The 27,795-nt window shown below is 43.3% G+C and overlaps 1 protein-coding gene across 3 annotated transcripts in view; it reads right to left on the bottom strand.

The window, feature by feature from the left end:
• Positions 1–2,780: 2,780 nt before the first annotated feature.
• Lmbr1 (limb development membrane protein 1) overlaps positions 2,781–27,795 on the bottom strand; it is a 141,271-nt gene continuing 116,256 nt past the window's right edge. For all 3 annotated transcript variants that reach the window (XM_045160611.1, XM_045160612.1, XM_045160613.1), the window contains 7 exons: positions 24,173–24,249; positions 23,572–23,649; positions 21,606–21,679; positions 21,292–21,382; positions 20,170–20,236; positions 5,806–5,967; positions 2,781–4,742 (listed from right to left, as the gene is read on the bottom strand). In XM_045160611.1, coding sequence (XP_045016546.1) covers positions 4,657–4,742; positions 5,806–5,967; positions 20,170–20,236; positions 21,292–21,382; positions 21,606–21,679; positions 23,572–23,649; positions 24,173–24,249 — 635 coding nt within the window. In that variant the 3' untranslated portion in view covers positions 2,781–4,656. The remainder of the gene's footprint in view (positions 4,743–5,805; positions 5,968–20,169; positions 20,237–21,291; positions 21,383–21,605; positions 21,680–23,571; positions 23,650–24,172; positions 24,250–27,795) is intronic.

Below are 27,795 nucleotides of genomic sequence, written 5' to 3'. Positions count from 1 at the left end.
GCCTGCCTCCCCACGTGGTGGGCAGACCTGAGTTCTTGAGTTTGTATGGCTGCTGTTTCCTCGGCACTGACAATTCCAGGCATTCTCCTCACTCCACCACCAACCTTGAGGCACCACCATAGACGACTGTGTCCAGGACGCACTGGCCAGAGGTAGCCCAGGAGAACAAAGGCCACACTGTGCCCTGCCCCATGAGCAGACATGGCCTGAGGCTTCTTCTAGGATCTTTCCAGAGCAGCGTAAGGCCTCTAGAAGCTGGCTACAGTAGAGTGGAGCCTTAACTCAGCAACCTTTGTGAAAGGCTTCTGGTCCTTTCAGCGCATATGAACCACTCTTAAAACTAGAGGGTGAGCTGGAGGTGCATTGGCCTGGACTGACCTCCTCATCTCTGGTTCACCAGCAGGGTGGCCCAGACAAACCTTTAGCTTCCTGGGCTCTGGCCGTCAGCCATGAAATGGAGGGGTGGATTTCCTACGTGGCAGAGCCGAGGGCCACCCATGTCAGGACGGAGCACTCAGCTCCCTCCCTGCCCTGCACCCTTCAGTCTATGATGAGAAAAGTCCGCAGTAAGGACTGAGAGCAAGCATGATACAGCGAGGCTCTGACAGCCTGCACTAGCCCTGGGCTATGAAGGGAAAGGCCAGGCTGTAGGGTGATGAGAGTGGATCTCAACAACACTGCACATGCCCTTTAATCTTCAAGCCCATCATTAGGACCCCATAGAACCATGGATGGTCCCAACACCATGAAAGAACAAGTGGAGCATCAGAGTAAATAGCTACACCACTGTGTGCCCTTGGCACTCAGGTGTCCCCTAGAAGCAACACTGCTTACGTCGTAACAGCCTTTCAGAGGAAAGACAGAAGCACGTGCCCTCAGCAGAGCTGGCACAGAACCTGCAGCTCCCCACTGTCAGGCTCACAGCTCGCCACAGTTCATGTTCAGGGACTGGACTTCTCAGGACCTGACAAGCGAGGCCACAACGCCAGAGTTGTACTCGAGTCAGTGGGTGACATCTGGATTTCCTATGTGATTACATTTGCCACTGGCAAACACCGCTTTTCCGCTGGATAAGAGAATTGGGAGGAAAGCATTTCTGTTGCAAAGACCATCGGAGAGAAACCAGCTGCCTAAGCTCTGAACCGTGACAGCCCGTATTGGGCAGGTTCCACGACTTCAGCTGGTTTAAACACATTCTCTAACCCACAACAAATAATTCTATAGCAATGCCCGGGCCAAGAAGGGCACCCAAACAACCAAAAAAATCCCACTGCTTTGCTCAATTCTCATTTCTGTGTGTCTTAGTGCATGTGTGCACTGCTACCAGATGAGGTGGATTTCTTATCATGGGCTCATGTGCAAGACTCTGGTGCTTGCAGGCCGTGTGCCCCTGATGTGAAGGGCACTTGGGCATTTTGCAGAACTGTGGATGGAGCTCAGTCCTACAGAAAAAAACCAGAAGACCTAAACAAATGGAAATAGCTTGAATAATTAATTTAAAACATCTGCTTTCAACTATTGATGCTACATTTAGAGTTGCAAAGAAATTTATCTACCAACCAATCTACAACAGAAAGCAATTTCTTTCTTTATTTCGTCTCCTGTTCAACATTTCATCAGGGTAATTATTGCCCTTTATAAGTTGAAATAAAAGTAGTTTATCAATACCCTTAAGCTTTAGTCACGCTGGCATTTAACTGACTATATGTGTATAATGTGTATGTAGATATTTAGTCTAATATGCATGTGTATGTGTGCTTGCAAACCCAGTATGAAATTGCTCTCTATATAACTTTAATTTCTAAGACATTTTAAAGGTCACAGTTAAAGTATCTCAGAAACACACAAGACTAACAAAAAAAAAAATTGTGGACAGTCTATAAACAAAAATTCACCAGTGTATGTCCTCATTTTTAAAGTAACATAGCAGGTTCCAAAGCTCAAACATACAGTAGTGCATTCTTCTTCACTTTTATTAATCTTGTAATAATTCTGCCTGTCTACATTAAGCCCTGTGCTAATCACGAGTAAGTTCAAGGGCTCGTGTGCAGCAGGCACTTGTGCCACCCTGCAGAAGGCTGGCAGAGCAGACAACTGTCCACAGAATGTGCACAAACCTACATAGAGATTAGAGCTATGAACTTTCTGTGAAAATAGTAAAAGTCAGTACAAATGTTATAATCTATAAAATGTGCCACTGTAAAATAATTTGCAGAACCAGTTAATGATAAAAATCTGCTAAACCACTCAATAAACTCTCTGAGCAACATGTCTGATGCCCTTTGAAAGCAGCAACTCAAGGTGTGAAAACAGACCACTTGGTTTAATGCATTCACTAGCGCACCCATCCAGTCGGAAGTAAATGGTAGGCATGAGCACAGGAGCTGGCGCAAGGGCCTACCTACCTTCTCTCAGAAGCCCCACCGCACAGAGGAGAGCTCTCACCAGCACTCAGCATGGGTGGCCCGACAGTATGCCATCCTCTCGTCCATCTCTATGGTCCTCAGGGCAGCTAGCCTCCAGCACACCCAATGTAGCACCTGCCCTTAGACTTAACCCCTTACTCCAGGTACAGCTCCAAGGTGGTGGTGACGGGGCAGCAGACACAGACCAACCATAGTGAGAAGAGACCCATGGTGAAATGATGCACTTGATGCCCACCAGCCACCTCAGCAGCAAGTGCCTTGGAATTCATTATTCATGTTGGCAAGCCTAGTGAGCCAAGTCTAGCTCACATCCTTGCACAGAAAGGAACTTCCAGAACAGAAAGGAACAGAAAGTTGAGACAGACATTGAAAAGTTTAATATTTTATGAAAATTGTTTCAGATACCTTATCTTACAAATTCCCAGGAGCTCTGTTATTAGGATGTGTCCTGGAAGTGGTGTAAGTTAAAAGTAATTTCAGCACACTCCTGACTTTCTTTCTGTTCTCTCTCAGCTTGGTGTAGCACTCCAAGTATGGATTTCAGGTTTCAGTAAGAAGCAGGGCTTGCAATTAGCGCTAACGTGACCATAATGAACATGAAATTGGAAAGCAGTTTTTACTGTAAGATGGAAGATAGAGCTTATGCAGAAAATCCATCAGTCCTGGACTAGTGTGCACTGAGTCCCGAAGAACAGCAGCTTGGTTTCTCTGAAAACTCAGCGATTTTAAAGACAGGAGGGAGGATGGCAAGTACATCCTCAGCACACACAGAGGAGAGACGTGCTCAGTGGGGACACATGGCTCACCTCCCTGTGGTGCTTGCTCAACTTAGCGGTGTACACAATTGTCTTACTGTTTGCTTCTAAATGAAAACTCTTGTTTTTTATTTTGTTTTTGTTTTTCGAGGTAGGATCTCGCTCTAGTTCAGACTGACCTGGAACCCACTATGGAGTCTCATTTCTAAACTCACGGTGATTCTCCCACCTCTGCCTCCCAAGTGCTGGGATTAAAGGCAGGCGCCACCACCCCCAGCAATGAAATTTCTGATCAAATAGATATGGCCTGTTTTTCCTAGATTTCTCCAGCAGAAACTTCTAATTCAACAGTCTGAGGAAATGCTGTGTCTGAACGCAGTGTGTCGCACACACACGAAGTGCAGCACTGTAGCTGTGAGAAGGGCGGGTCTGGTGCGGACCCTGGCTTGGGGCCAGCCACAGAGCGTGTGCTCACGTTCTGATTCAGCAGACTGAGTCGGGAAACCATCCAACAACTCCTTGTAACTTAGCAAATACAAGGTTGCTAGAGCGTGTTCTTCCACGGAGAAGCTGGCCTTGTGAGTTCTGGGTGTTGTACTGGAAGCATCTGTAAGTCAACGGTGTGTCGTGGTGTATGCAAATGTGACCAAAGCCCGAGGAACACGAGGAGGAGGAAGAGCTTCGCCACTCGGCACTTGTTCCCACGGCACAGCACCACGGAGCACAGGGAATCCAGAGAGGCTCGAAGACCGCGGTTTAAAGCAGTGAGTGTGCAGACGGCCCGTAAGGCAAAGTCCAAGTGACAAGTGTGCTCACTGGCAACTGTGCCATGGGAGGTAATCCAGGTACACGCACACGCACACACACACTGCCCACCACAGCTTGCCACACTGTGCAGGCTCAGGGTGCCTCCCTTGGCTCAGAGTCTAATGGCAGTTCTATAACATGAATTAAAACTATGCTTTTGGTTTTTTTAAGGAAATTTTAAAAATGTAACTTGCAATCAGCATGGCAGTTTCTACGAATGAAAACGGCCCTTTCTAAAGAGGCTTCATGAGATACAAGGGTGACCTTCAGTCAGGTTTCCACTTGCACAACCAAACTCCTCCTGCTTCAAGCAAAGCATTAGGCAGGCTCCTGGTCCACCTCTTCTCACACTGCCACCTCAGGGAGACCATCTCATGTGGATGGTTGTCTGCTGACAAGCAACACGTCTGCAGAAAAGTGTGCTTTTCTTCATCTCTATGAATCTTCATTTAACAGGATCTGAGAAAATTAAAACTAAAAAACACGATCAGCATAACCAGTCCTCATGGGCTATGAAAAGTGACCCCAATAGATAGGTAGATAGGCGCAGACTCTAACCACCAGGCGCTCAGTTGGTCAGTCGGTGTGAAAATGCTCTGTCTGTCAGGAATGTCAAGAGTTTGGAGTCCTGAGGCTCTTCTGCAGAACAGTGCTGAACCAGGAGAGTCTCACAGTGCTTTCTGGTGCCCATTTGCAGAAGGTTTTGTAGTTTCTGAATCTCTTGGAGTATCTGATAAGTGAAGTTTATGGAGCCCTGCAGGAAAACCAGGACAGTGGTAGAAATGAGCATTGCTATGCAGCTAGGCAAGGGGCTGGATGGTAACATGAATGTTTTTCCCAGATAAGCTCATCTTCCCAAGTGTCAGGGCAGCAGAGGATTGATGATATGAGAAATGTTATTGCTGCTTGTATAGTGTGAGTTATTTAAAAATTGGGCCTTAGCCAGGCGTGATGGCGCACGCCTTTAATCCCAGCACTCGGGAGGCAGAGGTAGGAGGATCGCCAAGAGTTCAAGGCCATCCTGAGACTACATAGTGAATTCCAGGTCAGCCTGAGCCAGAGTGAGACCCTACCTCAAAAAAAAAAAAAAAATTGGGCCTTAATGAATCAACCCATAGTTGGCTTTTTGAAATAGCTGAAGTCACAGTTTATAAGGTGCATAAGCATCCAAATGATGTTAGCTCAGCTAAACGAGCTCTTAGAATTTTCTACACTTTTCTACAATAAATCTCTGCCATTCCCTTCTTCTGTCATCAAATACTCCAAGTCCAAGACAGCTTACAGCATCCTGGTAATATGAAAGTATTAAGCGTGAACTACATGTAGCATTAGTGTGGAAGTGAGCATGAAAATCACTCATAATTCACAGCAGTTAGCACCATCATAATGCATGTAACTCAGAGCCCATGACGTTGAATGACCCTTTATCCTACCACTGACAAGAATGCACCCTTGTTATCCTGAATTATTCAAGGCTAAAAAAGCAAGCTTTAAACACAAATAGAAAAAGGCATTATAACCAAAAAACAAGCCTTCGATCTTGCAGTCCCATTACCAGCATCATAAGAACAAGGATGGTCCCTGAGGTCTTAGGGACACCCCAGCACTGTGCTGAGGTCTCACAGTAAGCAGTCCAGTTTCAATCCACACAGTCCACAGAGCAGAAGGATCACCACCGCCTTCCAGATAGAGCAGGGCTCGGTGACGTGATTCTGCGTGGCTCACAGTTGGTAAGTAGTGGACAAAGACTACAGCTGCTGGTCACACACTGAGAGGTTGAACACAGACAGACAAATGGTTAACTACGTCAAGATTACCTAGAGCCTTGAAAAGTTCTTCTCGTACAGCAGAGGTGAATTTTCTGACCAAACACAGTGTTGTCACAATGGCAAAGAGCAGGTTGTAGGATAACACAATGTAGAAATTCCCCAGCCAATTAAACCTTCCAAAATCTCCAAGTAGATCGAATCTAGTGATTCCTGTTAAAAATAAACAAATGAGCCCCTGATAAAGTGAGACAAGATGTGTTCCCATCTGCACAGAATACAGTACTGGTTAGATCAGGGTCCACGTACCCTCCTAGCACGGTCGGTGGGGTGCTGTCGTGTAATGAACAGGACTGTTATCGAGAGAAGCAGCCCAGGCCAACTCTGACCTTCTTCCCATCTGTGCCAGTCACTTGACCACAATGAGCAATGAGTGCCCGCCACCTGCTCCAGGTTCATGCCTACATTCACGTTCCTGCTCCAGGGCCACTCACATGAGGAGTGCAGGTGAATGGTGCAGGACTGCGGTATCAGGTGACAAGGAGGAGGAGTCATGACGTCCCAATGCGGAGTGAAAGTCACATCCTGTCTTAAACAGGAGGATGGCTTGTGGACCTCGATCCCAACTACTTCACACCACACATCAATTTTTTGTCTTTCTTGATCTTTTTCTAAATATATTTTATTTATTTATTTGAGAGAAAGAGGTAGAGAAAGAGAGAATGGGCACTCCAGGGCCTCCAGCCACTACAAACGAACACCAGATGCATGTGCCACCTTGTGCATCTGGCTTATGTGGGTCCTGGAGAGTCAAACCAGGATCCTTTGGCTTTGCAGGCAAAAGGCATAGCCTTAACTGCTAAGCCATCTCCCCAGCCCTTCCTTGCTCTTTTTAAAATGTGCTTTCCGGGCTGGGGAGATGGCTTAGCGGCGAAGCACTTGCCTGTCAAGCCTAAGGACCCCGGTTTGAGGCTCGGTTCCCCAGGTCCCAAGTTAGCCAGATGCACAAGGGAGCACACACGTCTGGAGTTCGTTTGCAGAGGCTGGAAGCCCTGGCGTGCCCATTCTCTCGCTCTCCCTCTGTCTTTCTCTCTGTGTCTGTCGCTCTCAAATAAATAAAAATTTTTTAAAAGAATCCTCTAGATCTCTTCAAAAATAAAATAAAATGTGCTTTCCCATAAGTTCTAAGTGGGGAAAAAAATGACTCCTACAACTCAAGTGCATGGAGCAACCTCACACACTGCTAATAATTATTGCATGAGTCAACAGGATCATCGCAACCTGCTAAGCACATATCTAGAGTACAGGGAAGCCAGAAATGCGGTGGCGAAGTACTATATAGGCATTTTTTACTTAAATGCATCCACACGTGTTTTATTTTTTAATTTGAAGAAATTTAAGGTAAAGAACAATTTAAATCACTATTCTAGTCTGTATGTGTCCCAGGTTCAATACTTACTGGAAAGACGGTGCAAGAAGAAAAGATTTTCTGACCATGTGTAGGCAAGTAAATCCCCCCGCCGGGTGCGGAGCGGAGCGGGAGAGCACGGTGCTGCGTGTGCTGAGACACTGGGAGCGACGCAAGAAAAACAATTCTGCCCAACACACGACCAGCAATTTAAGGACTGTAGGGGTGATTTCAAGAATGCCTTGAGCTCAATCTCACATCATCAACTCACTTTTGAACTTGGCTTCCAGCCCCACCCCAGCACACATGCATCAGTACCAGAGAGCCTCACAGCAGCTTCAGCTAACAGGAGATCTCTTCAGGAAAAAAAGCAGCGAGAATAAGGCATCTCAACTTCAGGAGCCACTCCTACCTGCAACCAATGTCAATTTGAAAGGCAATACTGATTTTTTAAAAATACTTATTTATTTGAGAGAAAGAGAGGCAGAGAGAAAGAGAGAATGGGTGGGCCAGGGTCTTTAGCCACTGCAAACGAACTCCAGACACATGCGCCCCCTTGTGCATCTGGCTTACGTGGGTCCTGGGGAATGGAACTGGGGTCATTAGACTTCACAGGCAAACACTTTTAATACTAAACCATTTCCCCAGCCCAATACTAAAATATTTTTAAAGATAGATGAAGATTAATAAAGACATGGAGTAAGTACCTTTCAAAAATCCTTAAAGATCGGATCCCGTTGAAGCCTGTGTACCTGTGCTGAAATCACAAGATCGGATCCCACTGAAAGCCTGTGTGCCTGTCCTGAATCACTGTAAAGATCGGATCCTGTTGAAGCCTATGTGCCTGCCAGTCCTGAAATCACTGTAAAGATCAGATCCCACTGCACAGCCTGTGTGCCTGTCCTGAAATCACTGTAAAGATCAGATCCCACTGCAAAGCCTGTGTGCCTGTCCTGAATCACTGTAAGGTGATGATGATAACCTTGGCTGCAATCTCTCAGCTGTGAGCCTAAAAATCATGTCTAATTAGATGGCTTGCTTTTCAAACACTGAAGCATTTCACTGAGCTTAGGAAGTCATTGTAAAACAGCATGGTCTTCCCAACAGAAGCATCAAGGTTTCAGCTGGAAGCCTCAGACAAATGCCCAAATTTTGCATCCCCTGAGTCTCCCTAGGAGGAGCTAAGTGAGCCCTGGATTATGCTAGAAAATTTGGTCATGTCCTAACCTAAGGTGAAAATGAAAAGCGAGCACATATGCATAACAAGACATATACTAGGTATTTAATTATGTATATCTGATTATTCAAAAGCCATAGGTACTATTTACTGACACTAAGTGCGGGAAGGCACTTGAATATACTTAGGAGCCTGTGTGGGGTGCAGACCCTGCTTAGATCTAGTGATGTCAATTATTTCTTTATTAAGAATAAAGTCAACACAAAACTAAACACGTTCCACTTTGGGGGTGGAATGGAGGACAACAGCATGAAGCAAAGACTACCTTCTCATAAATAAATCTTATTGCCAAAGTATACTGCTTTTAAATTATATCAATTAGAAACATTTTTGGCTTCAAGGGCCAGCCATGATTTTAAAAAAGAAAGATAATCAGTTTGTTTGTTTGTTTTTCAAGGTACAGTTTTGCTGTACCCCAGGCTGACCTGGAATTCACTATGCAGTCTCAGGCTAGCCTCCAACTCACAGCAATCCTCCTACCTCTGCCCCTAGTGGTGTGATTAAAGGTGTGTGCCACCGCACCTGGCTGAAAAGATGAAAGTTTCTGCTGACCCGAATAAGCTAAAAACTGGATGAAGCACACAGCAGTCATTTCCGGGACTCCAGCCATCAAGAAGTGAAGGGCGGTGAGTGCGGAGGCAGACGAGGCGGGCTCCGAGCCGGGTGGGCCTTGGGCGTGGCACTTCTTACACTGCCAGCAGAGGCCTCCAGGCCTTGGGTAGAAAAGAGCCCGAGCAGCACAGCTGAGCGGACGCCAGAGGAAGAGAGGCGGCGTCCAGCCCAGGGGAGGCTTGTGGCTGGAGAGCGGCTCAGAGCACAGGGCTGGCCAGTAACTCGAAAATGACATCCTCAGTAACCTAACATTCCTTGTGGTTCAAAAGCTAAAGGAAAAGTTTGTCAAGTAGAGACATGGAAAAGCTTTTTTTGTTTTTTTGGGTTTTCCTTCTTTTTTTCAGTTAGAGTCTCACTGTAGCCCAGGCTGACCTGGTTTCACTATGGAGGCTCGGGCTGGTCTTGAACTCATAGCAATCCTTCTACCTTGGCCTTCCAAGTGCTGGGATTAAAGGTGTACACAACTATGCCCGGCTGTGGAAGAGTTTTAAAAGCCTAAAAATTACCTATAAAGGGAATTTAAACTTAAACCGTGAGAAGAGGACTACGCAGGATTAATGAGATTGAATATTACAGAACGTATCAAAGTCAATGAGGCAGCAATAAGGCACCAAACCGGACGACTAAGCCGCGCCAGCGCCTCCTGAGCCCGGACCTCCTTCCCGGCGGCGCGCCTCCATTAGGAGGGCCTGGAGGGGCGAGAAGAGGAGGAACTCCGTGAAGCAATACCTGCCGAGGACATTCCAAACTTAGTGAAACGTACGTGCCTACAGATCAAACAGGCATGATGAACTAGGAAAACTGCAGAATTGAAGAAAACTGTGCTGAAATCCCCAGAAATCAAACTGCTTAAAGGGAAAACATTTTAAACCTGCCAAAAGAAAACCACCTAATAAAAAATAAAAAAGAACAAAAATAATGATCAGTGAAGATTTCTTGTCAGAAACAGTATAAAGAGGTGGGAGTGGGGAGTTGGCTCAGTGGAGAGAGTACCACAAGCCCAACACCCTGAACTCAGGTCCCCACAGGCCATGTGGCTTCTGTAAGCGCAGCACGCGGAGGCGGGGTGGAAGCAAACGCAGACCTCCCAGAGGCTCACAGAGCAGCTCGCCCAGCAAGCAACAGAAGCCATGGACGCTGCCTCGAGCAGGTGAGCTGAGGACACCGCCTCAGAGGCGTCCTCTGACCTCCACACCATGCTGCGGCACATATACGCGTGCCCGCGCGCGCACACACACAATGCAAAGGTGAAGACAATGCAAGTGCTAAGAGAAAGTACCCCAAATTTTCATATCCATCAAAAATATCTTTCAAAATAAAGACATTTCACATATGCAAAAATATGTAAATGGTTATGAGTGGACGGCCCTGCAAGGAATGCTAAGCCGTCCAGGCAGAGGGAAGGGATGTCAAGGGAGTGCTGCGTCTGCAGCAGCAGTGCCAGGGCAAAGGCACACCATGGGTTTCAGAGGTGATGGGAGACACAGAAGGGCAGAAGCCATCAGTACCGGTGGGTGACTTGCAGACGCAGTCCCTTAAGGAAACCAGTGGGAAGCGTACCCACCTCAGAGCTGCAGTTTTTGGCATCAAAGGTCCTTCAACTTCTGACACAACTGCCTAAGCCAAGCCGCCCCACCCCACACTGCACCCCTCATGCCCAGACCTGCTGCGAGCCTCAGAGCTGCAGGAAGACCCAGCCCTGTGTGGCGGTTTGACTCAGGGGTCTCCCATACACTTAGGTGGGCTGAATGCTGTGTCCCCAGCTGATGGCAATTTAGGAATTGGAGCCGCTCTTTGTCAGGGGCGGGCTTATGGAGATTACAGCCAGCTTCCCCTTGCCAGTGTTTGGCACACTTGCCTGTTGCTATTGTCCACCTGATGTTAACCAGGAGGTGATGTCCAGCCTCTGCTCATGCCAGTTTCCCCTGCCATTATGGAGCTTCCCCTCGAGTCTGTAACCCAAAACAAGCCCTTTTCTCCCATCAGCTGCTTTGGGTCAGGTGCTTTCTGCTAGCAGTGAAGGCGACCACAACACACTGGCTCCTAGCCCGGCCCCCACGCTGTGAACCAGGAGCTGAGCACAGCCCCAGAGCTGCCCTGGCCCTGCTTGTGCACAGACCTGCGGCTGGAGCCAGTTCCTACTAACCCAGCCAGGGACCCAGAGGACCCCACAGCTCACGCAGCCATAGCAGACACCTCTCTACCCACAGCCCATACAGCCACAGCAGATGCTTGTCACAACATGATGCCACAGATGCTGGAGCCACCAGACCGCTGACCCTACCCGTCTAACCCAGAGTCCCCACAGACCCTTCATGTGACACTCCACTCTGTGCATCTGTTTTCCTGGGCACCAGGGAATCGACCCAGTACTGTCGCGCTTTCAAGCACGTACCTTTAACCACTGAACTCTCTCTCCAGCCCTTTATTTTCATTCCTAGTTACCTTTGTGTAGTTTTTACCTTTGTTTGTAATCATTTGTTTTCTCCTGCTCTTTTCCTCTAACAATAATCTTTTTAAAAAAATATTTTTATTTCGATTTTTTTGAGAGAGAGAACTGGCATGCCAGGGCCTCAGCCTTTGTAATCAAACTGCAGATGCTTGCGCTACCTAGTGGGTATGTGCAACATTGCACTTGACTCACCTTTGTGTGTCTGGCTTACATGGGATCTGGGGAGTCAAACATGGGTGCACAGGCTTTGCAGGCAAGCACCTTAAACGCTAAGCCATCTCTCCAGCCCTGAAGATATCTTTATTTACTTATTTGCAAGCAGAGAGAATGAGGTGGGCACACCAGGACCTAGAGCCACTGCAAATGAACTTCAGGCACAGGCACCACCTTGTGCATCTGGCTTTACATGAAACCAGAAAGCACCTCAAATGAACTGAAGATTGAAGTGATCGCTCTGGAAACACTGAGGATACAGCCACAAACGTGCCAAGAACATGTGCAGTGTGAAGCCCGGACCTGACGAGGAGAGATGACAAAACAATGCGTCATCTCTAATCACAAGAAGCAAGGAAATAAACTCCAAAGCCAGCAGGGAAAATAAATAAATAAATAGCAGGGCCGGGGAACTGGCTCAACAGTTAAAGGTGCTTGCTTGCAAACCCTGACAACCTGAGTTCAATACCCCAGTACCCAAGTAAAGTCAAATGCATGAAGTGACACATGTGTCTGGAGTTTGCAGCAGCAGAAGGCCCTGACACATCGTCCATATTGTTTCTATTTCTGTCTGTCTGTCTCCATCTCTCTCTCAAACAAATAAATAAAATATTTTTTAACTCCAGTAAATTGGGGAAGGGGCATTTATCCAGACTGGTAGCAGGCAACTAAAATGAATATACAACAAGCAAGGAACTCACAAGCCTAAGTGTGAACTGGGCGATGCCAAGAAGAGGCTTGCCCTGAGGAAGTGAGATTTGTCAGATGGGGACTGCATCACCAAAGCCACTCTCAGTGTCCTTCCCACCTGCCACCTCCAGCCCCATCAGGACTCATGAGCGCTGTCATGGCTACATGGCCTTAGCACTAGCAAGAGCACCATGCAGGGACAAGACGTACTGTGTGTCTACTGCATAAAAATCCACATCAAATGCAAGGGCACTAAATACTCAGTGTTGAATAACTGCCACCTCTGCCCAGTTTTAATGCACGTGTACCACTCCAAAGTGAAACCCACTCTCTGCGGGCCACCGCTAACCCACTTTCTGCCCTGTGAGTTCTCCCATTCAGACGCTTCATGCCGGCGGAATCAGGCCTTTTGTGGTTGGCCTGTGTCATGGGACACAAGGCTTCCAAGGTCCGTTCACACTGTGCCCTGCATTAGCAACTCACTCCCTTTTTCTTTGCTTTTAATTGTGGTAAAAGAAGTGATCAAACCCACCCATTTTACCATTCAAATGTACGCTTCAGTTCTATTATATTCATGCAGTTTTATAATCATAACCACCATCTGTCACCAGGCCTGTTTTCATATTGCAAATCAGGAACCCTACCCCAAAACAGCCATTCTTCTTTCTCCGTTCTTCCTCTCTGGGCCCATGGAAACTATTATGCCCCCATAACTGGCTTGTCTCACTTAAAAGTCACTCCTCTGCATAATTTGTTTATTCAACTGGTAATGGGCTGTTTCCACTTTATGGCTACTGCTGTAGAGGTTTTTACAAATATTAAGACCAGGATACTTGGTTGAAGCAGCTGAGAATATGGGGGCAAAGATATGAGGGACAGAAGCAGGAAAGAGGAGAGCACACCTCATCCGCTCTGAGAAGAACCCATGTGTGGTGCTTTGAATGTTATGTCCCTCAATAGACTTGGATTTCCAGCTGCCTGGCTGGCAGAGGTGTCACTGGGGGCAGATCCTAGGGTCCAGGCCAAACAAAGGTGTTACTGGGGGCAGATCTGTTCCCAGCCTAAGGTAAGCAGAGTGAGCTCTTCTGGGTACCCTGTTATTTGGCTGCCACTTTTTGCTCTTGCTTGTGGAACTGGTGGTGTCTTTTTTTTCCTCTCTGTTTGGATCTGTGAAAGGAAACCAGCTTCTTCTGCCATTATGGAACTTCCCCTGGATCTTGTTCCTCACATAAACTGTGTCTGTTTGGAAGTTCATCCCAGCAACACAAAGCTGACTATAACACCATTTCAAGCACCAGCTGTATGACTAAGGCTTAACTAAGACTCTGGGGTGTGATGGGAAAAAAAAAAAACCTTCAGGGATGGAGAGATGGCTCAGCAGTTAAAGGTGCTTGCTTTCAAAGCCTGACAGGCCCAGGGTTTGATTCCTCAGTAAAACTGAGATGGAAGCTGCCTCACTGCTGTCTAGCTGCCATAGTGCCAGAAAGTGTTATGCAGCCTACTGGAGGAGAAAAGACATCCATAATCCTAACAAGCAGTGGTGTGTAACAGTGACACATAAGTTATGGGAATAACCAATAGCTCTCTGGTGGGATTTGAGGCCCCCTTGTGGAAGGAAATCCATTTCTGGTACTGAAAACCAAGCCAGAAGCTGATGGTTTGAGTGGACATAGATCCTACAGGAAAGCTACCACTGTTCCTTGGCCACATGGACATGTAAATCCCATCAAGTTGCCTTCTAAATGTATCCACTGATTACCACTATCCTCACTTTTGGCTAGAAAAACGTTTTACAGACGACAGTGAATAGTGGGGAGATCCAACACTCATCAAGGTGACAAGAAGGGACAGCCTAGTACTTATCACTGGATGGGTCATCTGTGTCACATCCCCCAGGGTTTAGGGAGTGTTGCAGAGGTGACAGAAAGAATATGAGTGCTGCTCTCACTGCCAGTCAGAGAAGCTTCTCTATGGAGATGGCTGTAGACACTGAGGAGACTCAAAACTCATCAAACCTGCTGGGCTGGTGGCATGCACCTTTAATCCCAGTACTCAAGGGGCAGAGGTAGGAGAATTGCCCTGAGTTCAAGGCCACCCTGAGACTACCTAGTGAATTCCAGCTTAGCCTGGGCTAGAACAAGCCACTACTTCAGGAAAAAAAAAAATCAAAACTGAAAAGAAGAGGGTGTTGAGAGCCCAACGCTAATCACCACATCTCTGTCACGCCCTCAAGGCTCAGGGGACATTACAGAAGGGGTGGTGGATAATTTGAACTAATTTAAGATCTACAGGGTAGGAAGGAGTACTTGGGGCACTGTGCTCCAGACATGTACTGAGGGGCACATTCATAGTCTCACAATGGGTGTGGTTACCTGCACAACGCTGAGCCCATCAACTTTTTGAATAGAGAAGAGAGGAGAAATAGAAATAAGACATCAAGATAGAAGGAGTACTTGGAAAAAGAACTCAAGACAATAGAGGTGAGGGAAAGGGGACAAAAGAGAGTAATAGAATGGAAATACAATCAAATTGGAGTATATTCATGTATTAAAATTCTCAATAATAGGCTAGAGAGATGGCTCAGCAATTACAGAGCTTGCAGGCAAAGCCAAAAGACCCATGTTCAATCCCCTAGAACCCACATAAAGCCAGATGCACAAGGTGGTGCATGCGTCTGGAGTTCATTTGTAGTGGCTAGAGGCCCCGGCGTGCCCATTCTGTCTATTGCTTGCTTCCTCTCTCCCTCCCTCTCTCTCTCTCTCTCTCTCTCTCTCACACACACACACACACACACACACATATACATACACTATACATATACATATACATATACATATACATATACATATACATATACATATACATATACATACACATACTTTTAAAATTTTCAATAAAAATGATTCTTTAAGAAAATAAAAATGGGATAAGAGATTGGTAAGATAGGGGTGGCTGCAAGATAGCAAAGGCACCTAAATCACCTATTACTACTCTCAAGTTTCTAGTTTGTCCTCCTGAACAGAAATGACCCAAAGACTAAGAAGACAGACAACAGGCTTTGCTTCTTGTGGGATGGTGAGATCACCCCCCCACCCGTGAGCCCTGAGCCAAACAGCACAGGGGCAGGCAGCAGTTAGAAACTTAGATTTTGGAACAAGTAAACCATTGTGTTTATGGAGCAGTGAAGAGACAGCTAAGAAAGGGCTACAGGATAGAACTATTGGAAAGGAATACGGAGAAATGAAGCAAGAACAGTCTTGTGGGTAGGATCACAAACTGCAAGTGTCACAGAGAAACTAAGAAAACAACAGCCACAGGATGGAACCTTAGAGGGTCACCAATGGCCTATGCGGAAAGAGACAGTATTTTGTTTGGAAATTCATTTTCAAATGACTGAGTCATTGGACAGAAGGAATGATTTCAATACATTTTCTTTTAACTCCCACTGGAAGGCACAGAAAGCAGTTATCAGAAGGAATGGAGAAGCCCACTAAAGAATTTCAAACAGCAATATCCCAGTGACAGCTGCCATTTCCTATAGAGCACACTCTTCCAGAAAAAGCTTTGGGAAGCTACAAACCAAAGTGGCTCCTGGAAGCTGAAAAGTGAGTTGAGATTAAAGATAGCAGTCTTGGCTACTTATTCATGTGCTTGTTACATAATTAAATGTTTTTAATTTCCTATGACTGAGTCTTTTCCCCTGTCAAAGAACTGGGTGCACCAGCATTCCAGGGGGAATACTCAGCTGAGTTGGGCTCATTATTCTCAGTGCAAATTGGACTCTTACTATAGCTGTCTAGCTTTGATGGTGACATTTTATTGTATATTTTTATTCACAACATATTTTGAATGGGAATATCATGTGTACATTTTTAATTGTATATTTTTAAGATGGACTCCTACGGTTCCTTCTGCCCAAGTGATCCTAACTGGAATTAGTTCCATATGAAGACTGATGATAAAGTTAAGTTATTTGTATGTAAACAGAGGTTACATTTTTATTCATGTGACCTGTGTCACATTTTCCCAGATGACTTTTGTCTCCCTGAGCCAAGGACAGCATCAGAGCCGGGACAGGGATGCAGAGAAGCACATTTCAGGGACAATCACCAGCTGCCGTCCTAACCCTGAGGGTGACACGGCAGGGTCTTAACAACCCCAAGCACAGCTGTAAGCTTAGTGTCCAGGCAGAAGTCCACACAAGTGCAGACACCACTCGTTTCTCAGCCTCCTTACTATATCTGAAGACAAGGAAGTCACACAATTTTTCCTAGGAAATTTTCAATATGGAGTTGGAAATGACTTTTACATCAGTACGTAATTTGGAATACATGAATTATATTCCTGCCCGCACCTGCCACTGCTGACATCTGTGACACTATCATTCACTTGGATCCCCAGTAAGGAGCCCAGGGTAGAGATTACTAGTTTTATATAAGAAACCCTAAAGAAAGGCCTCTTCACGAAAGGCTGATTTGTAACAAGGTCCCTTCACACCAAGTAACAAAAGGCAAAAACCCACCACGTCCCACGATAACGGGCTGCAGGGGCCAGACAAAGACTAGACCAAAACGCCGAAAACAAATTTAAGCTCATTTGAAAGGGTATTTTTGTTTTAATACCATAAACACATAAACCCCTTTCAAAAAGTCAGCATTTGGGCCTTGCATACTTTACAAGTTGTAGAAAAGATTTCAATGACAAGGAAAAAAAACTAAGATGAATGTTAAAACAGAAATTAGCAAGGATATTTAAAGCTGTTATCTGCACTTGAGAAGATTTTAAACGCAGAGTAACGGATACCGTCCGCCCGCGGCAGTTTTCCTGCCTGAGCACCTTGAGGCGCGCACTACAGCATGAACCGTCCTTACCCAACACACGCAGCACTCAAAAACCTTACTGAAAGAAACACTCGCGACTGGCGAGTTCAACCCGAACTGCCAGGTTTTACAAGCAAGCGCCTTTAACCACTGAGCCGCCGCCACCTCATCCCTGGAAGAGATTTTTTTCAAATCCCCAGTCTTGGCCAAGGCTTCAAAAAGCTGCTCATTAAAAAAAAAAAAAAAAAAAATCCTGGGGACTGGAGAGATGGCTTAGTGGTTAAGGCACATGCCTGCGAAGCCTAAGGATCCAGGTTCAATTCCCCAGTACCCAAGGGGGCCAGATGCACAAGGGACGTATGCATCTGGAGTTTATTTGCAGTGGCCGGAAGCCCTGGTGTGCCCATTCTCTCTCTCTTTTCTCTCTCAAATAAACAAATACAATAAAAATTTAAAAATATTTTATTTAAAAAAAAAAAGAAAGAAACAGTCGGGACTGGCTGGCTGCATTGTTCTAATTTCCCCTTGTTTGCAACCATCTCCACTGGTCACACTGGGATCCAGCCAACTAAACAGTAAACTGTTCACTAAAAATTAGGACCTCAAATCCTCAGGAAATTTGGGTTCTTCGAAACTGAAGTGTAACTGCGGCAAATCCACGGGGCAGCACAGGAGGTGCAGCCTGGCTCTGCAAGGGAAGGGCTCCCCGGGCGCTAGCCCACACTCAGTACAATGAACGTCCATCCACGCGCATGACTACCGGCTAAAAATATGTGCTTAAAATATGCCTCCTAGGTTAGTATTTTGTACCAAGTAAAAGGCTTATTAAATTTACTTGGTGAGTACAAATTTTCCACACTCACAGTAGCAAGCAATATTATGTCTCACTTAAGCCTCAATCTCAAGCTTGTGCTGCCTCTGATACATGAACAATGGCAGCTGGAAATTTTTTTTTAAAGAAAAAAAAGGGGACACTTCCCTGCTTGAAGAAGTCTTGTCAAATTATCCTATTCTGGATTCAATGCATTTTCAGTTTATGATTAAACTTATAATCCTATCTAAAGCCTTGCTGAAGTAGAAAAATGTGAGTGTTTACTTATGCATTTCTCATTTCCCCGAGGGGTGGGCGGTGCTGGCTGATCTCAAGGGAGCAGGAAGACTCCACTGAGGTCAGATTTCTGTGCGAGAGAGGCGAGGAGAAAGAGCGCATTGCGCAGCTAGGAACTGGTTGTTAAGCATACCTCTATTCTAGTTGTATAAGCTTTTCAGCTAGGACATCAAAATCCTGCTACACACGAGGATCATATTCATGACATTTCTCTGTATTTTACCTTCTTAAAATCAAAGCCTCAATTCTAAAGGGTTAATAGAGGAATTACAAAGTAACTTTCTAGTTTGCATTTCCCATAATACTAAAATAAGGCTTTATCTTTGAATCTAGAAATTTGCTTTTTGAACACTGTGAAAAGCCTCTCTGAATCTGTTTAACGTATTTATTTCTTTTCATCTATTTGGTGCCACCAGGCACAACATGCAGCGCAGTGCGTGCTGATATTTTGCAAAGCACCCCATGATTCACTGTACCCAGATGCACTCCATTAATCCTGTTTGGACAGCTGGGTCCATGCAATTGTTAGCTGCATTTTAATTGTCCCATCGTTTTTGTTTTCTTTTTATTTATCTCTATGGCAAACTACTCAGGAATTTAATTGTCAGTCTTAAAAAAGTAAATTTTGCCATTACCTTGTTTTCTTTGTATTAATTCTATACTCGGTATCTAATTTCCTCCCATAAAATCAATATATATTAATGACTATCAATTAACCTTAAATAACAAGCACAATAAATAAGCTTTGTAAATGTTTAAAATGGTAAGGTGGATAAAGATGGCTGTCCTATCACCAGACCCTATCGGATGAACTGTCCTAACATATGCAACATTAAATCAAGTTACCAGTGTGTGTATTCTTGGCATTTTCAAGTAGCATGCCATAAGTAGATGTCAAAACAAGTTCTATAAATCAAATACAAAAGAAACCTGATGACTAAATAAATGAGGTTTGTATCTGCCTGTGAAATGAAGATCTCTTCTAGACTTACCTTTGATTCCATTTTCCATTAAAACATGAAATTCTTTATAAAAATTATGAAGAAAACCACAAAACCTCCACTTCCTGACACAGTCTGCTACGCTGATGGCATGAGCCTTGAATCAATAGTAGAGGAAGTATGAGACCCCAAAACAGGCCTGTAGCCTCTGTGTTGAGCAAGGGGCTGCAGTTCACTGGTGGGGCTTTTATTATCATTTTCTAATCAATTCTGAAATTAAAACCCAGCTAGAGGGTTAGATAGAACTGCCAAATAGAAACAATACTTAGCCAAGAACTGAACATATAGTCTAACAGCACTACATGAATGAAGACTTACTAAACTTCTTCAGTGGCAGAGTGGAACTCTGGTTTTAAATGATAATAAAATCCTCTGTACACTGACAAATTAAGGAAACGCTATGACTGACAGGCAAGTGGAGACCAAAGGCCTGAAGGGTGCTCTGCATTGGCATGTGCTCCCAGAAAGCATCCAGCAGCATGTCCAACTCTACTTTTACAGAAGCAAAGCAGCTTAAAAACAAACTTCTATGTGCTTAAACCTCATACCAAACTATACATGTGGATAGACATTTCATGTATAAAAAAGCAGTCTAATATTTTCTAGACATTAACCTTATTTCCTCACTAGAAATGCAAAAGCTCAACTTGTGCATGTGAAGGAGCAAAGCTCATTGTTTGGGAGAGGAATGCATTAAGTGCTTAAAAACTAAATGGCCTTTGTTTAATAGAAGTACTTGTCTTGGTATGGCCCTATATGTCAATGGAGGATAAAATTAAAGGCATAGAATAATGTAGAAATAAAGAATCTTTGTATTTTAAGGGTGATCTTTATGAAAGAGTTTAGATACAGAAGTTAAGGAGATCAAACTTACCCAGCGTTCTGGACATCACAGGCAGAGCAGAGCTCAGGACCAAGATCGACACACAATTCCCAATGATCTGAAGAGGAGCAGAAAGAACGGTGGCCATGAAAGACGGTGGCAATGAGCCCGCCCTCCTGGGCAGTCCTCGAGCAGCGCAGCTACTGACTGAGACTCGCCACCTTCTTCGTGAAGCTTGGTAGTTAATGTAAGTCCACAGACACAAACACCTTGCAACACTCACACTGCATGCATTTCTATCACTGACGTGGCTGATAATGTCAGAAGCATTGCTTATGAAGAACACAGTTCTCCCAATTGTGTCTCAAAGCCAGAATGCTATCCATATTTTAACTGTCAAAATACTTGAGCTCTAGTAATTGATTTTCAACGTATCTTAGAGTTTATTCTTTCATGTTAAATAGGAGGAGCTAAAAACACTAATACTTACAATGACTTAAACTAGACACTGGGAACCTCAACTACTCACTGACTTTGAAGAAGTCATAGTATTAATATGTGGGTGTAAAATATGTGTACACCTTCCCTTCAAGTAGGCTAAAAATATGACTATATAATAAAAGGAAAATCAGCTAGCAGCTCTTATCAGCTATTCTCTTTAGTCAGCCTGTGGGAATATTTTATGAAGATTCAGTGACTATATAGGATAGCAACCTTTATTATCCCAGAGCCAATGACATATTGTAGAAAGTCAAATTAGCTTCAGACTACACACTGGTTCTGAATAGACCTCTTCCGTCTTACTTTAATTATTCAGATTTGAAATACTTTGTCTCTAGTACTTATAGCTACTAAGTTCTTCAGATTTCAAACAAGCTCCCTGAAGTACAGTTAGCACAATCCAAGTTACTCATTAGCAATACATTTTCTTTAGAGGAACAAGAGTCCTTTCAGGAGCCTTCCTTAGCGAGTCTCCAGGCTCGGCAGCTCTGTGCATTTACAAGTGAATGGACGCTGTCCAAATCAAACACAGCACATCCTTTCCCACTCACTCAGCGTTCTGAGACTCTTCCTTTGTGCTCACTGTAGAGAAGCCATCCAGGGCGATTACTAAGTAAAACATTCGGTTGTCTTGGAAGGAAGGAAGGCCTCAGTGACCTAAGACCACCTTACCTTTGTCATCGTTGTGTCATCCTTCTTGGGCATAAAGTTTCCAAAAAATCTGAGGCTATAGAAACCAACAACAGAAGATACCATGAGATAGCTGTGAGAATCAAGGAAAACCTCTCCAAAACAATGCGTGTCTCCCAAGTTCTCAGCAGCTGCCCCAAAGTGTTAAGGCCACAGGGAAAACAAAACAAAACAAAAAGCCTCACAGAGGGCTGGCTTTGGTGTCTGTTCTCTGTAAGTGTCTTAGTAAATGACCAGTGTCCCAGAACTAGACAGAAAACTTGTTAACACACAACATCTAGCTAAAGAAAGGATACAAAATCAAAATGATTTCAAGGGCAGCTCCCACAAAACCAAATGTGGACAGAGAGGCATTTCCTATTCCAGGCCCCTGCAAGGAAAGACACATCTCAGAACTCAGTGTGAACATTTACTTGGTTTTCCCAAAATTGTTGCTTCATAAGTACAAGATAGTTGAAATAAGTAGTATTTAACAGCTTAAATTAACATGTAGTTTTTCAAAGATAAAGAACACATTAAAACCCAATTTCATCACAAACTCAGTACCATGTTAACAATTTGAACAAACTCAAAAAAAAAAAAAACACTAATTTGCAACAAATGTCATTTAAGTTACTTGTCAAAGTGATCCCATTATGCCTCCTGACATAAAACCTGCTCTTTGAGGGAAATATCTCAAATGCTCCGGGGAGACATTCTTCTGAATACAATAGTAATAGGAACAGAGTACAGGCCCATCTCAAGGCTGGGACAACATATAAAACTTACTCTTTTAAAGCCTGTCAGATTTAAGCTATGCTTATAAAGTTTAAGTAATAAATATCCAATTTGCTTTCTCCAAATAGTCCTTGGGAATTGAGAGTGTTGTACAACATATGATGATGTCTAACACAGATTTCTTTTAAAAAGTAATGCATATGCTTACCCTAACTATTGTATGAATCCCAAAGCCTCTCTTAACCAATAACAACAAAAAAAAAAAAAAAAAAAAAAAAAAAAAAAAAAAAAAACTCAAAGCAATGCAGGTGTGTTGGACGCATGCCTTTAAGCTCAGGATACCGGAGGCTAACATAGGAGGATCGCCATGAGTTTGAGGCTAGCCTGATGCTACCAAGTGAGTTTCAGATCAGCCTGGGCTAGAATAAGACCCTACCTTAAAAAAAACCAAATACAGAAAAATTTCAAACCAGAAAAGATAATATTCCTCTAATGATATAATGATAACCTACCAAATATCACTCTGTGCTAAAGAAAGAGTAATATTTTCAGAGCTCACTATTAAAAATTAAAGGAGCTGAGGAGATGGCTCAATGGCTAAAGACTGTTGTTTGCAAAACCTGCTGACCCAGATTTGATTCCTTAGTACCCATGTAAGGCCAGATGTACCAAGTGGCACATGCATCTGGAGTTTATTTGCAGTGCACCCATTTTTTTAATCTCTCCTTTTTCCCTCTCTTCTTCCCTGTCTCTTCCTTTCTTTCTCCTTCCCTACCCTCACAAATACATAAAAATGTTTTTTAAAAAAAATTAAAGGAACTATTTGAATACAAATTACTATTCTACTGGTCATCTTAAATTATAACAAACAAGGTGTATGGTGCACACCTTTAATCCCAGCACTCGGGAGGCAAAGATAGGAGGATCCCCATGAGTTCAAGGCCACCTTGAGACTACACAGTGAATTCCAGGAGAGCCTGGGCGAGGATGAGACGCCCCCCACCTTGAAAAACCAAAAAGATATATATATATCAATAGAGATAAGCCAGAGTATGGAGTATGGAGGCAGAGTAGGAAAAGTTAGTAGAGTATATCACACACAGCATATATAAGGTATATAACTTTGGCATAAAGAAGTGAGAATAACCATGGAAATTCCCTATATGAACAAAGTAAAGGCATGGAATTCATCCATCTTTTGAAGAGGGCATGAATAAGCCTAGCAGAAACTGATCAAGTTCAGTGTGTGCTACTCCCAAATCTGTCACCTTAGTATTTTAAAAAGGCTAGAAAGGTCGCTCTGACCTGCCAAACTTTCCTGAAGCAGCCATAAGACCCAACTCTTACAAAAGTCTACAAAGAACCCTGATACTTGAGAAAGGGCCCTGAAAACCAAGGTAAAGAAAAAAGTCTAAGTGAAAGTTCTTTCTACAGAAGTTCACAGAACTTCAGTGTCTCTGTGTAGAAGGGAATGTTCACAGTGACTTATTTGAATTATTCAGGCATATATCTATAGAGGGAGACGTTTGAAAGCATTAACTTTACCCTTGTTCCCTTGGGCATTGCTGTCTCATCAACCAGCAGACACAGAATATTACACGCCACCAAGAGTACCGAGATGGACTGCAACAGAGAGAGGGTGTCAGATCTCCGGTCCCAAGAGTGCTCTGCCCGTCCACCACCAAGTAGCCAAGATAAAACTCAGTACTCTATACACAAAGCCTCCAGAATAAATTTTAAAACATTGTGCAAACTCTAAATTATAATTTCAGAGCTTGTGACAACAGCAACAAGTATCCCTCCCTGAGCACTCTCACCAACCAGAAGCCCACAGCTCCCCAGAGACTCTGAACAGGGCAAAGCATCACATGAAGCCGTGCCCTTCAGAGGCAGGGTGCCTGGCACACCTTGTGTTTCCTTAGTTGTCAGGACAACAGCCTGGATTCCTTGCCTCGTGAGGAAATGGAGACGGAGACGTGAGGACATTTGCTAATTGCCATGAATTTCCCTTTTCGCTCTGTTAAGAGTTTACAAATAGAGATACGAGTAGATTTTAATCCTGTTGCTAGAAAAGCAGCTCACTGGAAACGCCTGACTAAGTGAGATGCCACATGCACATGCTAAGTGGGCAGAAGTCAGCTCTTACCGTCTCAATAAGAAGTAGAACCATTACAGCAGGATACACCAAGTTTCTTTCCCATGCCGAAGCCTTTTTTCGCCTCTCTATTAGAAGGGAAAACAAAATAAATATTTCAACAATTTCCAAAAGTTCCCTCCAGATTCACACTGTCATCCCATTAGGTTATAACCAGTATGAGTTTTTTTTTTTAGTAGAAAACATTTTTTTAATAAATATTTATTTATTTATTTATTTATTTATTTATTTATTTATTTAAGAGCGACAGACACAGAGAGAAGGACAGATAGAGGAAGAGAGAGAGAATGGGTGCACCAGGGCTTCCAGCCTCTGCAAACGAACTCCAGACGCGTGCGCCCCTGTGCATCTGGCTAATGTGGGACCTGGGGAACCGAGCCTCGAACCGGGGTCCTTAGGCTTCACAGGCAAGCGCTTAACCACTAAGCCATCTCTCCAGCCCAGAAAACATTTTTATTTTTAACATCAATTATATTAATTTTTTATTTATAAACTAAAAATTCATTTTAAACTCAGTTTACAGGCTGGAGAGGTAGGGGCTTAGTGGTCAAAGTGTTTGCCTGCTAAGCCTAAGGACCAAGGTTCTAAAAGGGATGGATATGATGTGGAAAAATTAGACAGAAAATAAAATCATATAGCTATTTTAAAGATCTCCATAGAAACCCTCACTAACAGAGTAGATCATGTGGAGGACAGAATCTCAAAATTTGAAGCTAAGACAGAAGAAACTGACCAGAAACCCAAAAACTATGGTAAGCTCAAAAAATTGTATGAAAAGAATATGAGGAAACTATAGGAGATCCTAAAAAGACCAAATATCCAGATAGAGCATAAAGAACATCTTCAACAAAACTACTGGAGAAAATTTTCCTACTCTCACAACAAGAGAAAAACAGTGTATTACATACAGAAGTAAGACCATCATGATTATCTCTGATTTTTCAATGGAAACTCTAAAACCTAGAAGGGTTTGGAATGGAGAACTCCAAAGTCTAAAAAGCTATGGCTTCCAACTCAAACTACTGTACCCAGTGAAAAAATTCCTCATAACAGAAGATGAAAAGAAAACTGTCCATGATAAAAGCCATATGAATATATATGAGCACAAAGCCAACCTTACAGACAATACTTCAGGAAATAGCCCACACAGAAAAGCCTACAACCAGCCTCAAGAGGGATAAAACAATAACCAAGACTAGAAAATGTACAAAGCTCAAAGAACACCAAATCCCACAAAACCATCAGCATGCCAGATTAAACCAAACCTCATAGTTAAACATCAATGGTCTCAACTCCCCAATCAAAAGACACAGGTTTACTGGATGGGTCACAAAAATGAATCCATCCATCTGCCATCTTCAAGAAAACCACCTCAATATTAAGGATAGACACCTTCTCAGGGTAAAATGATAGAAAATGATTTCCCAAGCAAATGGAAACAAGAAGCAAGCAGGTGTGGCTATACTAATATCTGACAAAATACAATTTAAACCAAAAAATAATCAAAAAAGAGAAAGATGATCACTTCTTACTCATCAAGGGAATGATCCAACAAAAATAATATCACAGTCAGGGCTAGAGAGATGGCTTAGCCATTAAGACACTTGCCTGCAAAGCCTAAGGACCCAGGTTCGATTCTCTAGGTCCCAGGTTAGCCAGATGCACATTGTGGTGCATGCATCTGAAGTTTGTTTGTAGATGCTAGATGCCCTGGTATACCCATTCTCTCTCTTTCTCCCTCTGTTCCTCTGAATCTAACAAGTAAATAAATAAATAAAATTATAAAAAATTAAAGAATATCACAATCATAAATTTATATGCACCAAATACAGGTGTACCACATTTATAAAATAAAACCTACTTGACAACAAACCATAAATAAATCCCAACACAGCAGTGTAGGGAACTTCAATACCCCATATCATCATAGACAGATCATACAAGCAGAAAATTAACCAGGAAATAATGGAGCTTTACACCGTAGATTAATGACACCTAAAAGACACCTACAGAACATGCCACCCTAATTCCACAGAATACACATTCTTCTCAGCAGCTCATGGAACCTTCTCCAAAACAGGCCATATATTAGGACATACAGCATGCCTCCACAAATTCAGGAAAATTGACATAACTCTCTACATTATATCTGAACACAACACATTAAAGCTAGAAATTAACAAAAAAAAAGGCAACAGAAAACACACCAGCTCATGGAGACTGAATAACATGCCATTAAATAATGAATGGGTTGTGGAAGAAATTAAAAAAGAAACTGTAAAATTTCTAGAATGGAATGACAATGAAAACACAACATACCAGAACTTATGGAAACCAGTAAAGGCAGTCCTAAAGAAAAAAAATACCACTAAGCACCTTCATAATAAAGACAGACAGATCTCAAATTAATGACACAGCCATCAACCTAAAGGCACTGGAAAAACAGTAACAATCCAACCCGAAGAGTTCCAAATGGAAAGAAATAATTAAGGTCAGAGCAGAAATTAATGGATTGGAAATTAAGAAAATAATCTTTAAAAATGATGAAACAAAAACCTGATTCTTTGAAAAAAAATAAGCAAGATTGATAAATCCCTGGTCAATTTCATCAAAAGAAAAAAACAAAGAGAAGTCTCAAATTAAGAAGATTAGAAATCTCTCTTCTCCCTCCCTCTCTCAAATAAATAAATAAATAAAATATATTTTTTAAAAAAGATTAGAAATGAAAATAGAGACACCATAACTGACACCAATGAAATTGGAAGAATCATCAGAACATATTTCCAAAACCTCTCTTCCACAAAATTGGATAAATTGGAAGAAATAGATGAATTCCTAGACATATACGACCTACCAAAACTAAACCCAAAACAGATAAATTTCCTAAACGAACTATTACACCCAACAAGATTGAAAGTGCAATTAAAAACTTCTCAGTCAAATTCTATCAAATGTTCATCAAAAACCAAAAACCTCTTTTTGTCAAGTTATTTCACACAACTGGGAAAGAAAGAGCTACCAAACTCCTTCTATGAAGCCAGCATTACTCTAATACCAAAATCAGACAGAGACACAAGAAAAGAAAATTATAGACCAATATCCATGATGAGCCAAAGACACAAAAATCTCAATAAAATCCTCACAAACTGAATTCAACAATACATCACATCAAAAGCATTATCCACCTCAATCAAGCAGGCTTCATCCCAGGGATGTGGGAATGGTTCAACATATGAAAATCAATAGCCATAATACACCACCTAAACTTAAATACAAAAAACACATGATCATTTCAATAGATGCAAAAAAGGCCTTTGACAGAACAGAGCATCACTTCATGATCAAAACACTGGAAAGACTAGGGATAGAAGGTCCATATTTTTTTCTCTAAGATATGTATGTATGTATGTATGTATGTATGTATGTAGATAGATAGATAGATAGATAGATAGATAGAGGAGGGAGAAAGAGAGAGAGAGAGGGAGGGAGGGAGGGAGAGAGAGAGAGAGAGAGAGAGAGAGAGAGAGAGAGAGAGAGAGGGAGGGAGGGAGAGAAGGGGAGGAAAGGAGAGAGGGAGGAAAGGAGGGAGGGAGGAAGGGAGAGAGGGGAGGGAG

The sequence above is a fragment of the Jaculus jaculus genome, chromosome 10 (assembly GCF_020740685.1).
Source record: "Jaculus jaculus isolate mJacJac1 chromosome 10, mJacJac1.mat.Y.cur, whole genome shotgun sequence".
Classification (NCBI taxonomy): Eukaryota; Metazoa; Chordata; class Mammalia; order Rodentia; family Dipodidae; genus Jaculus; species Jaculus jaculus.
Note: the sequence above shows the minus strand (reverse complement) of the source record. Positions and strands in the feature narration are given on the sequence as shown.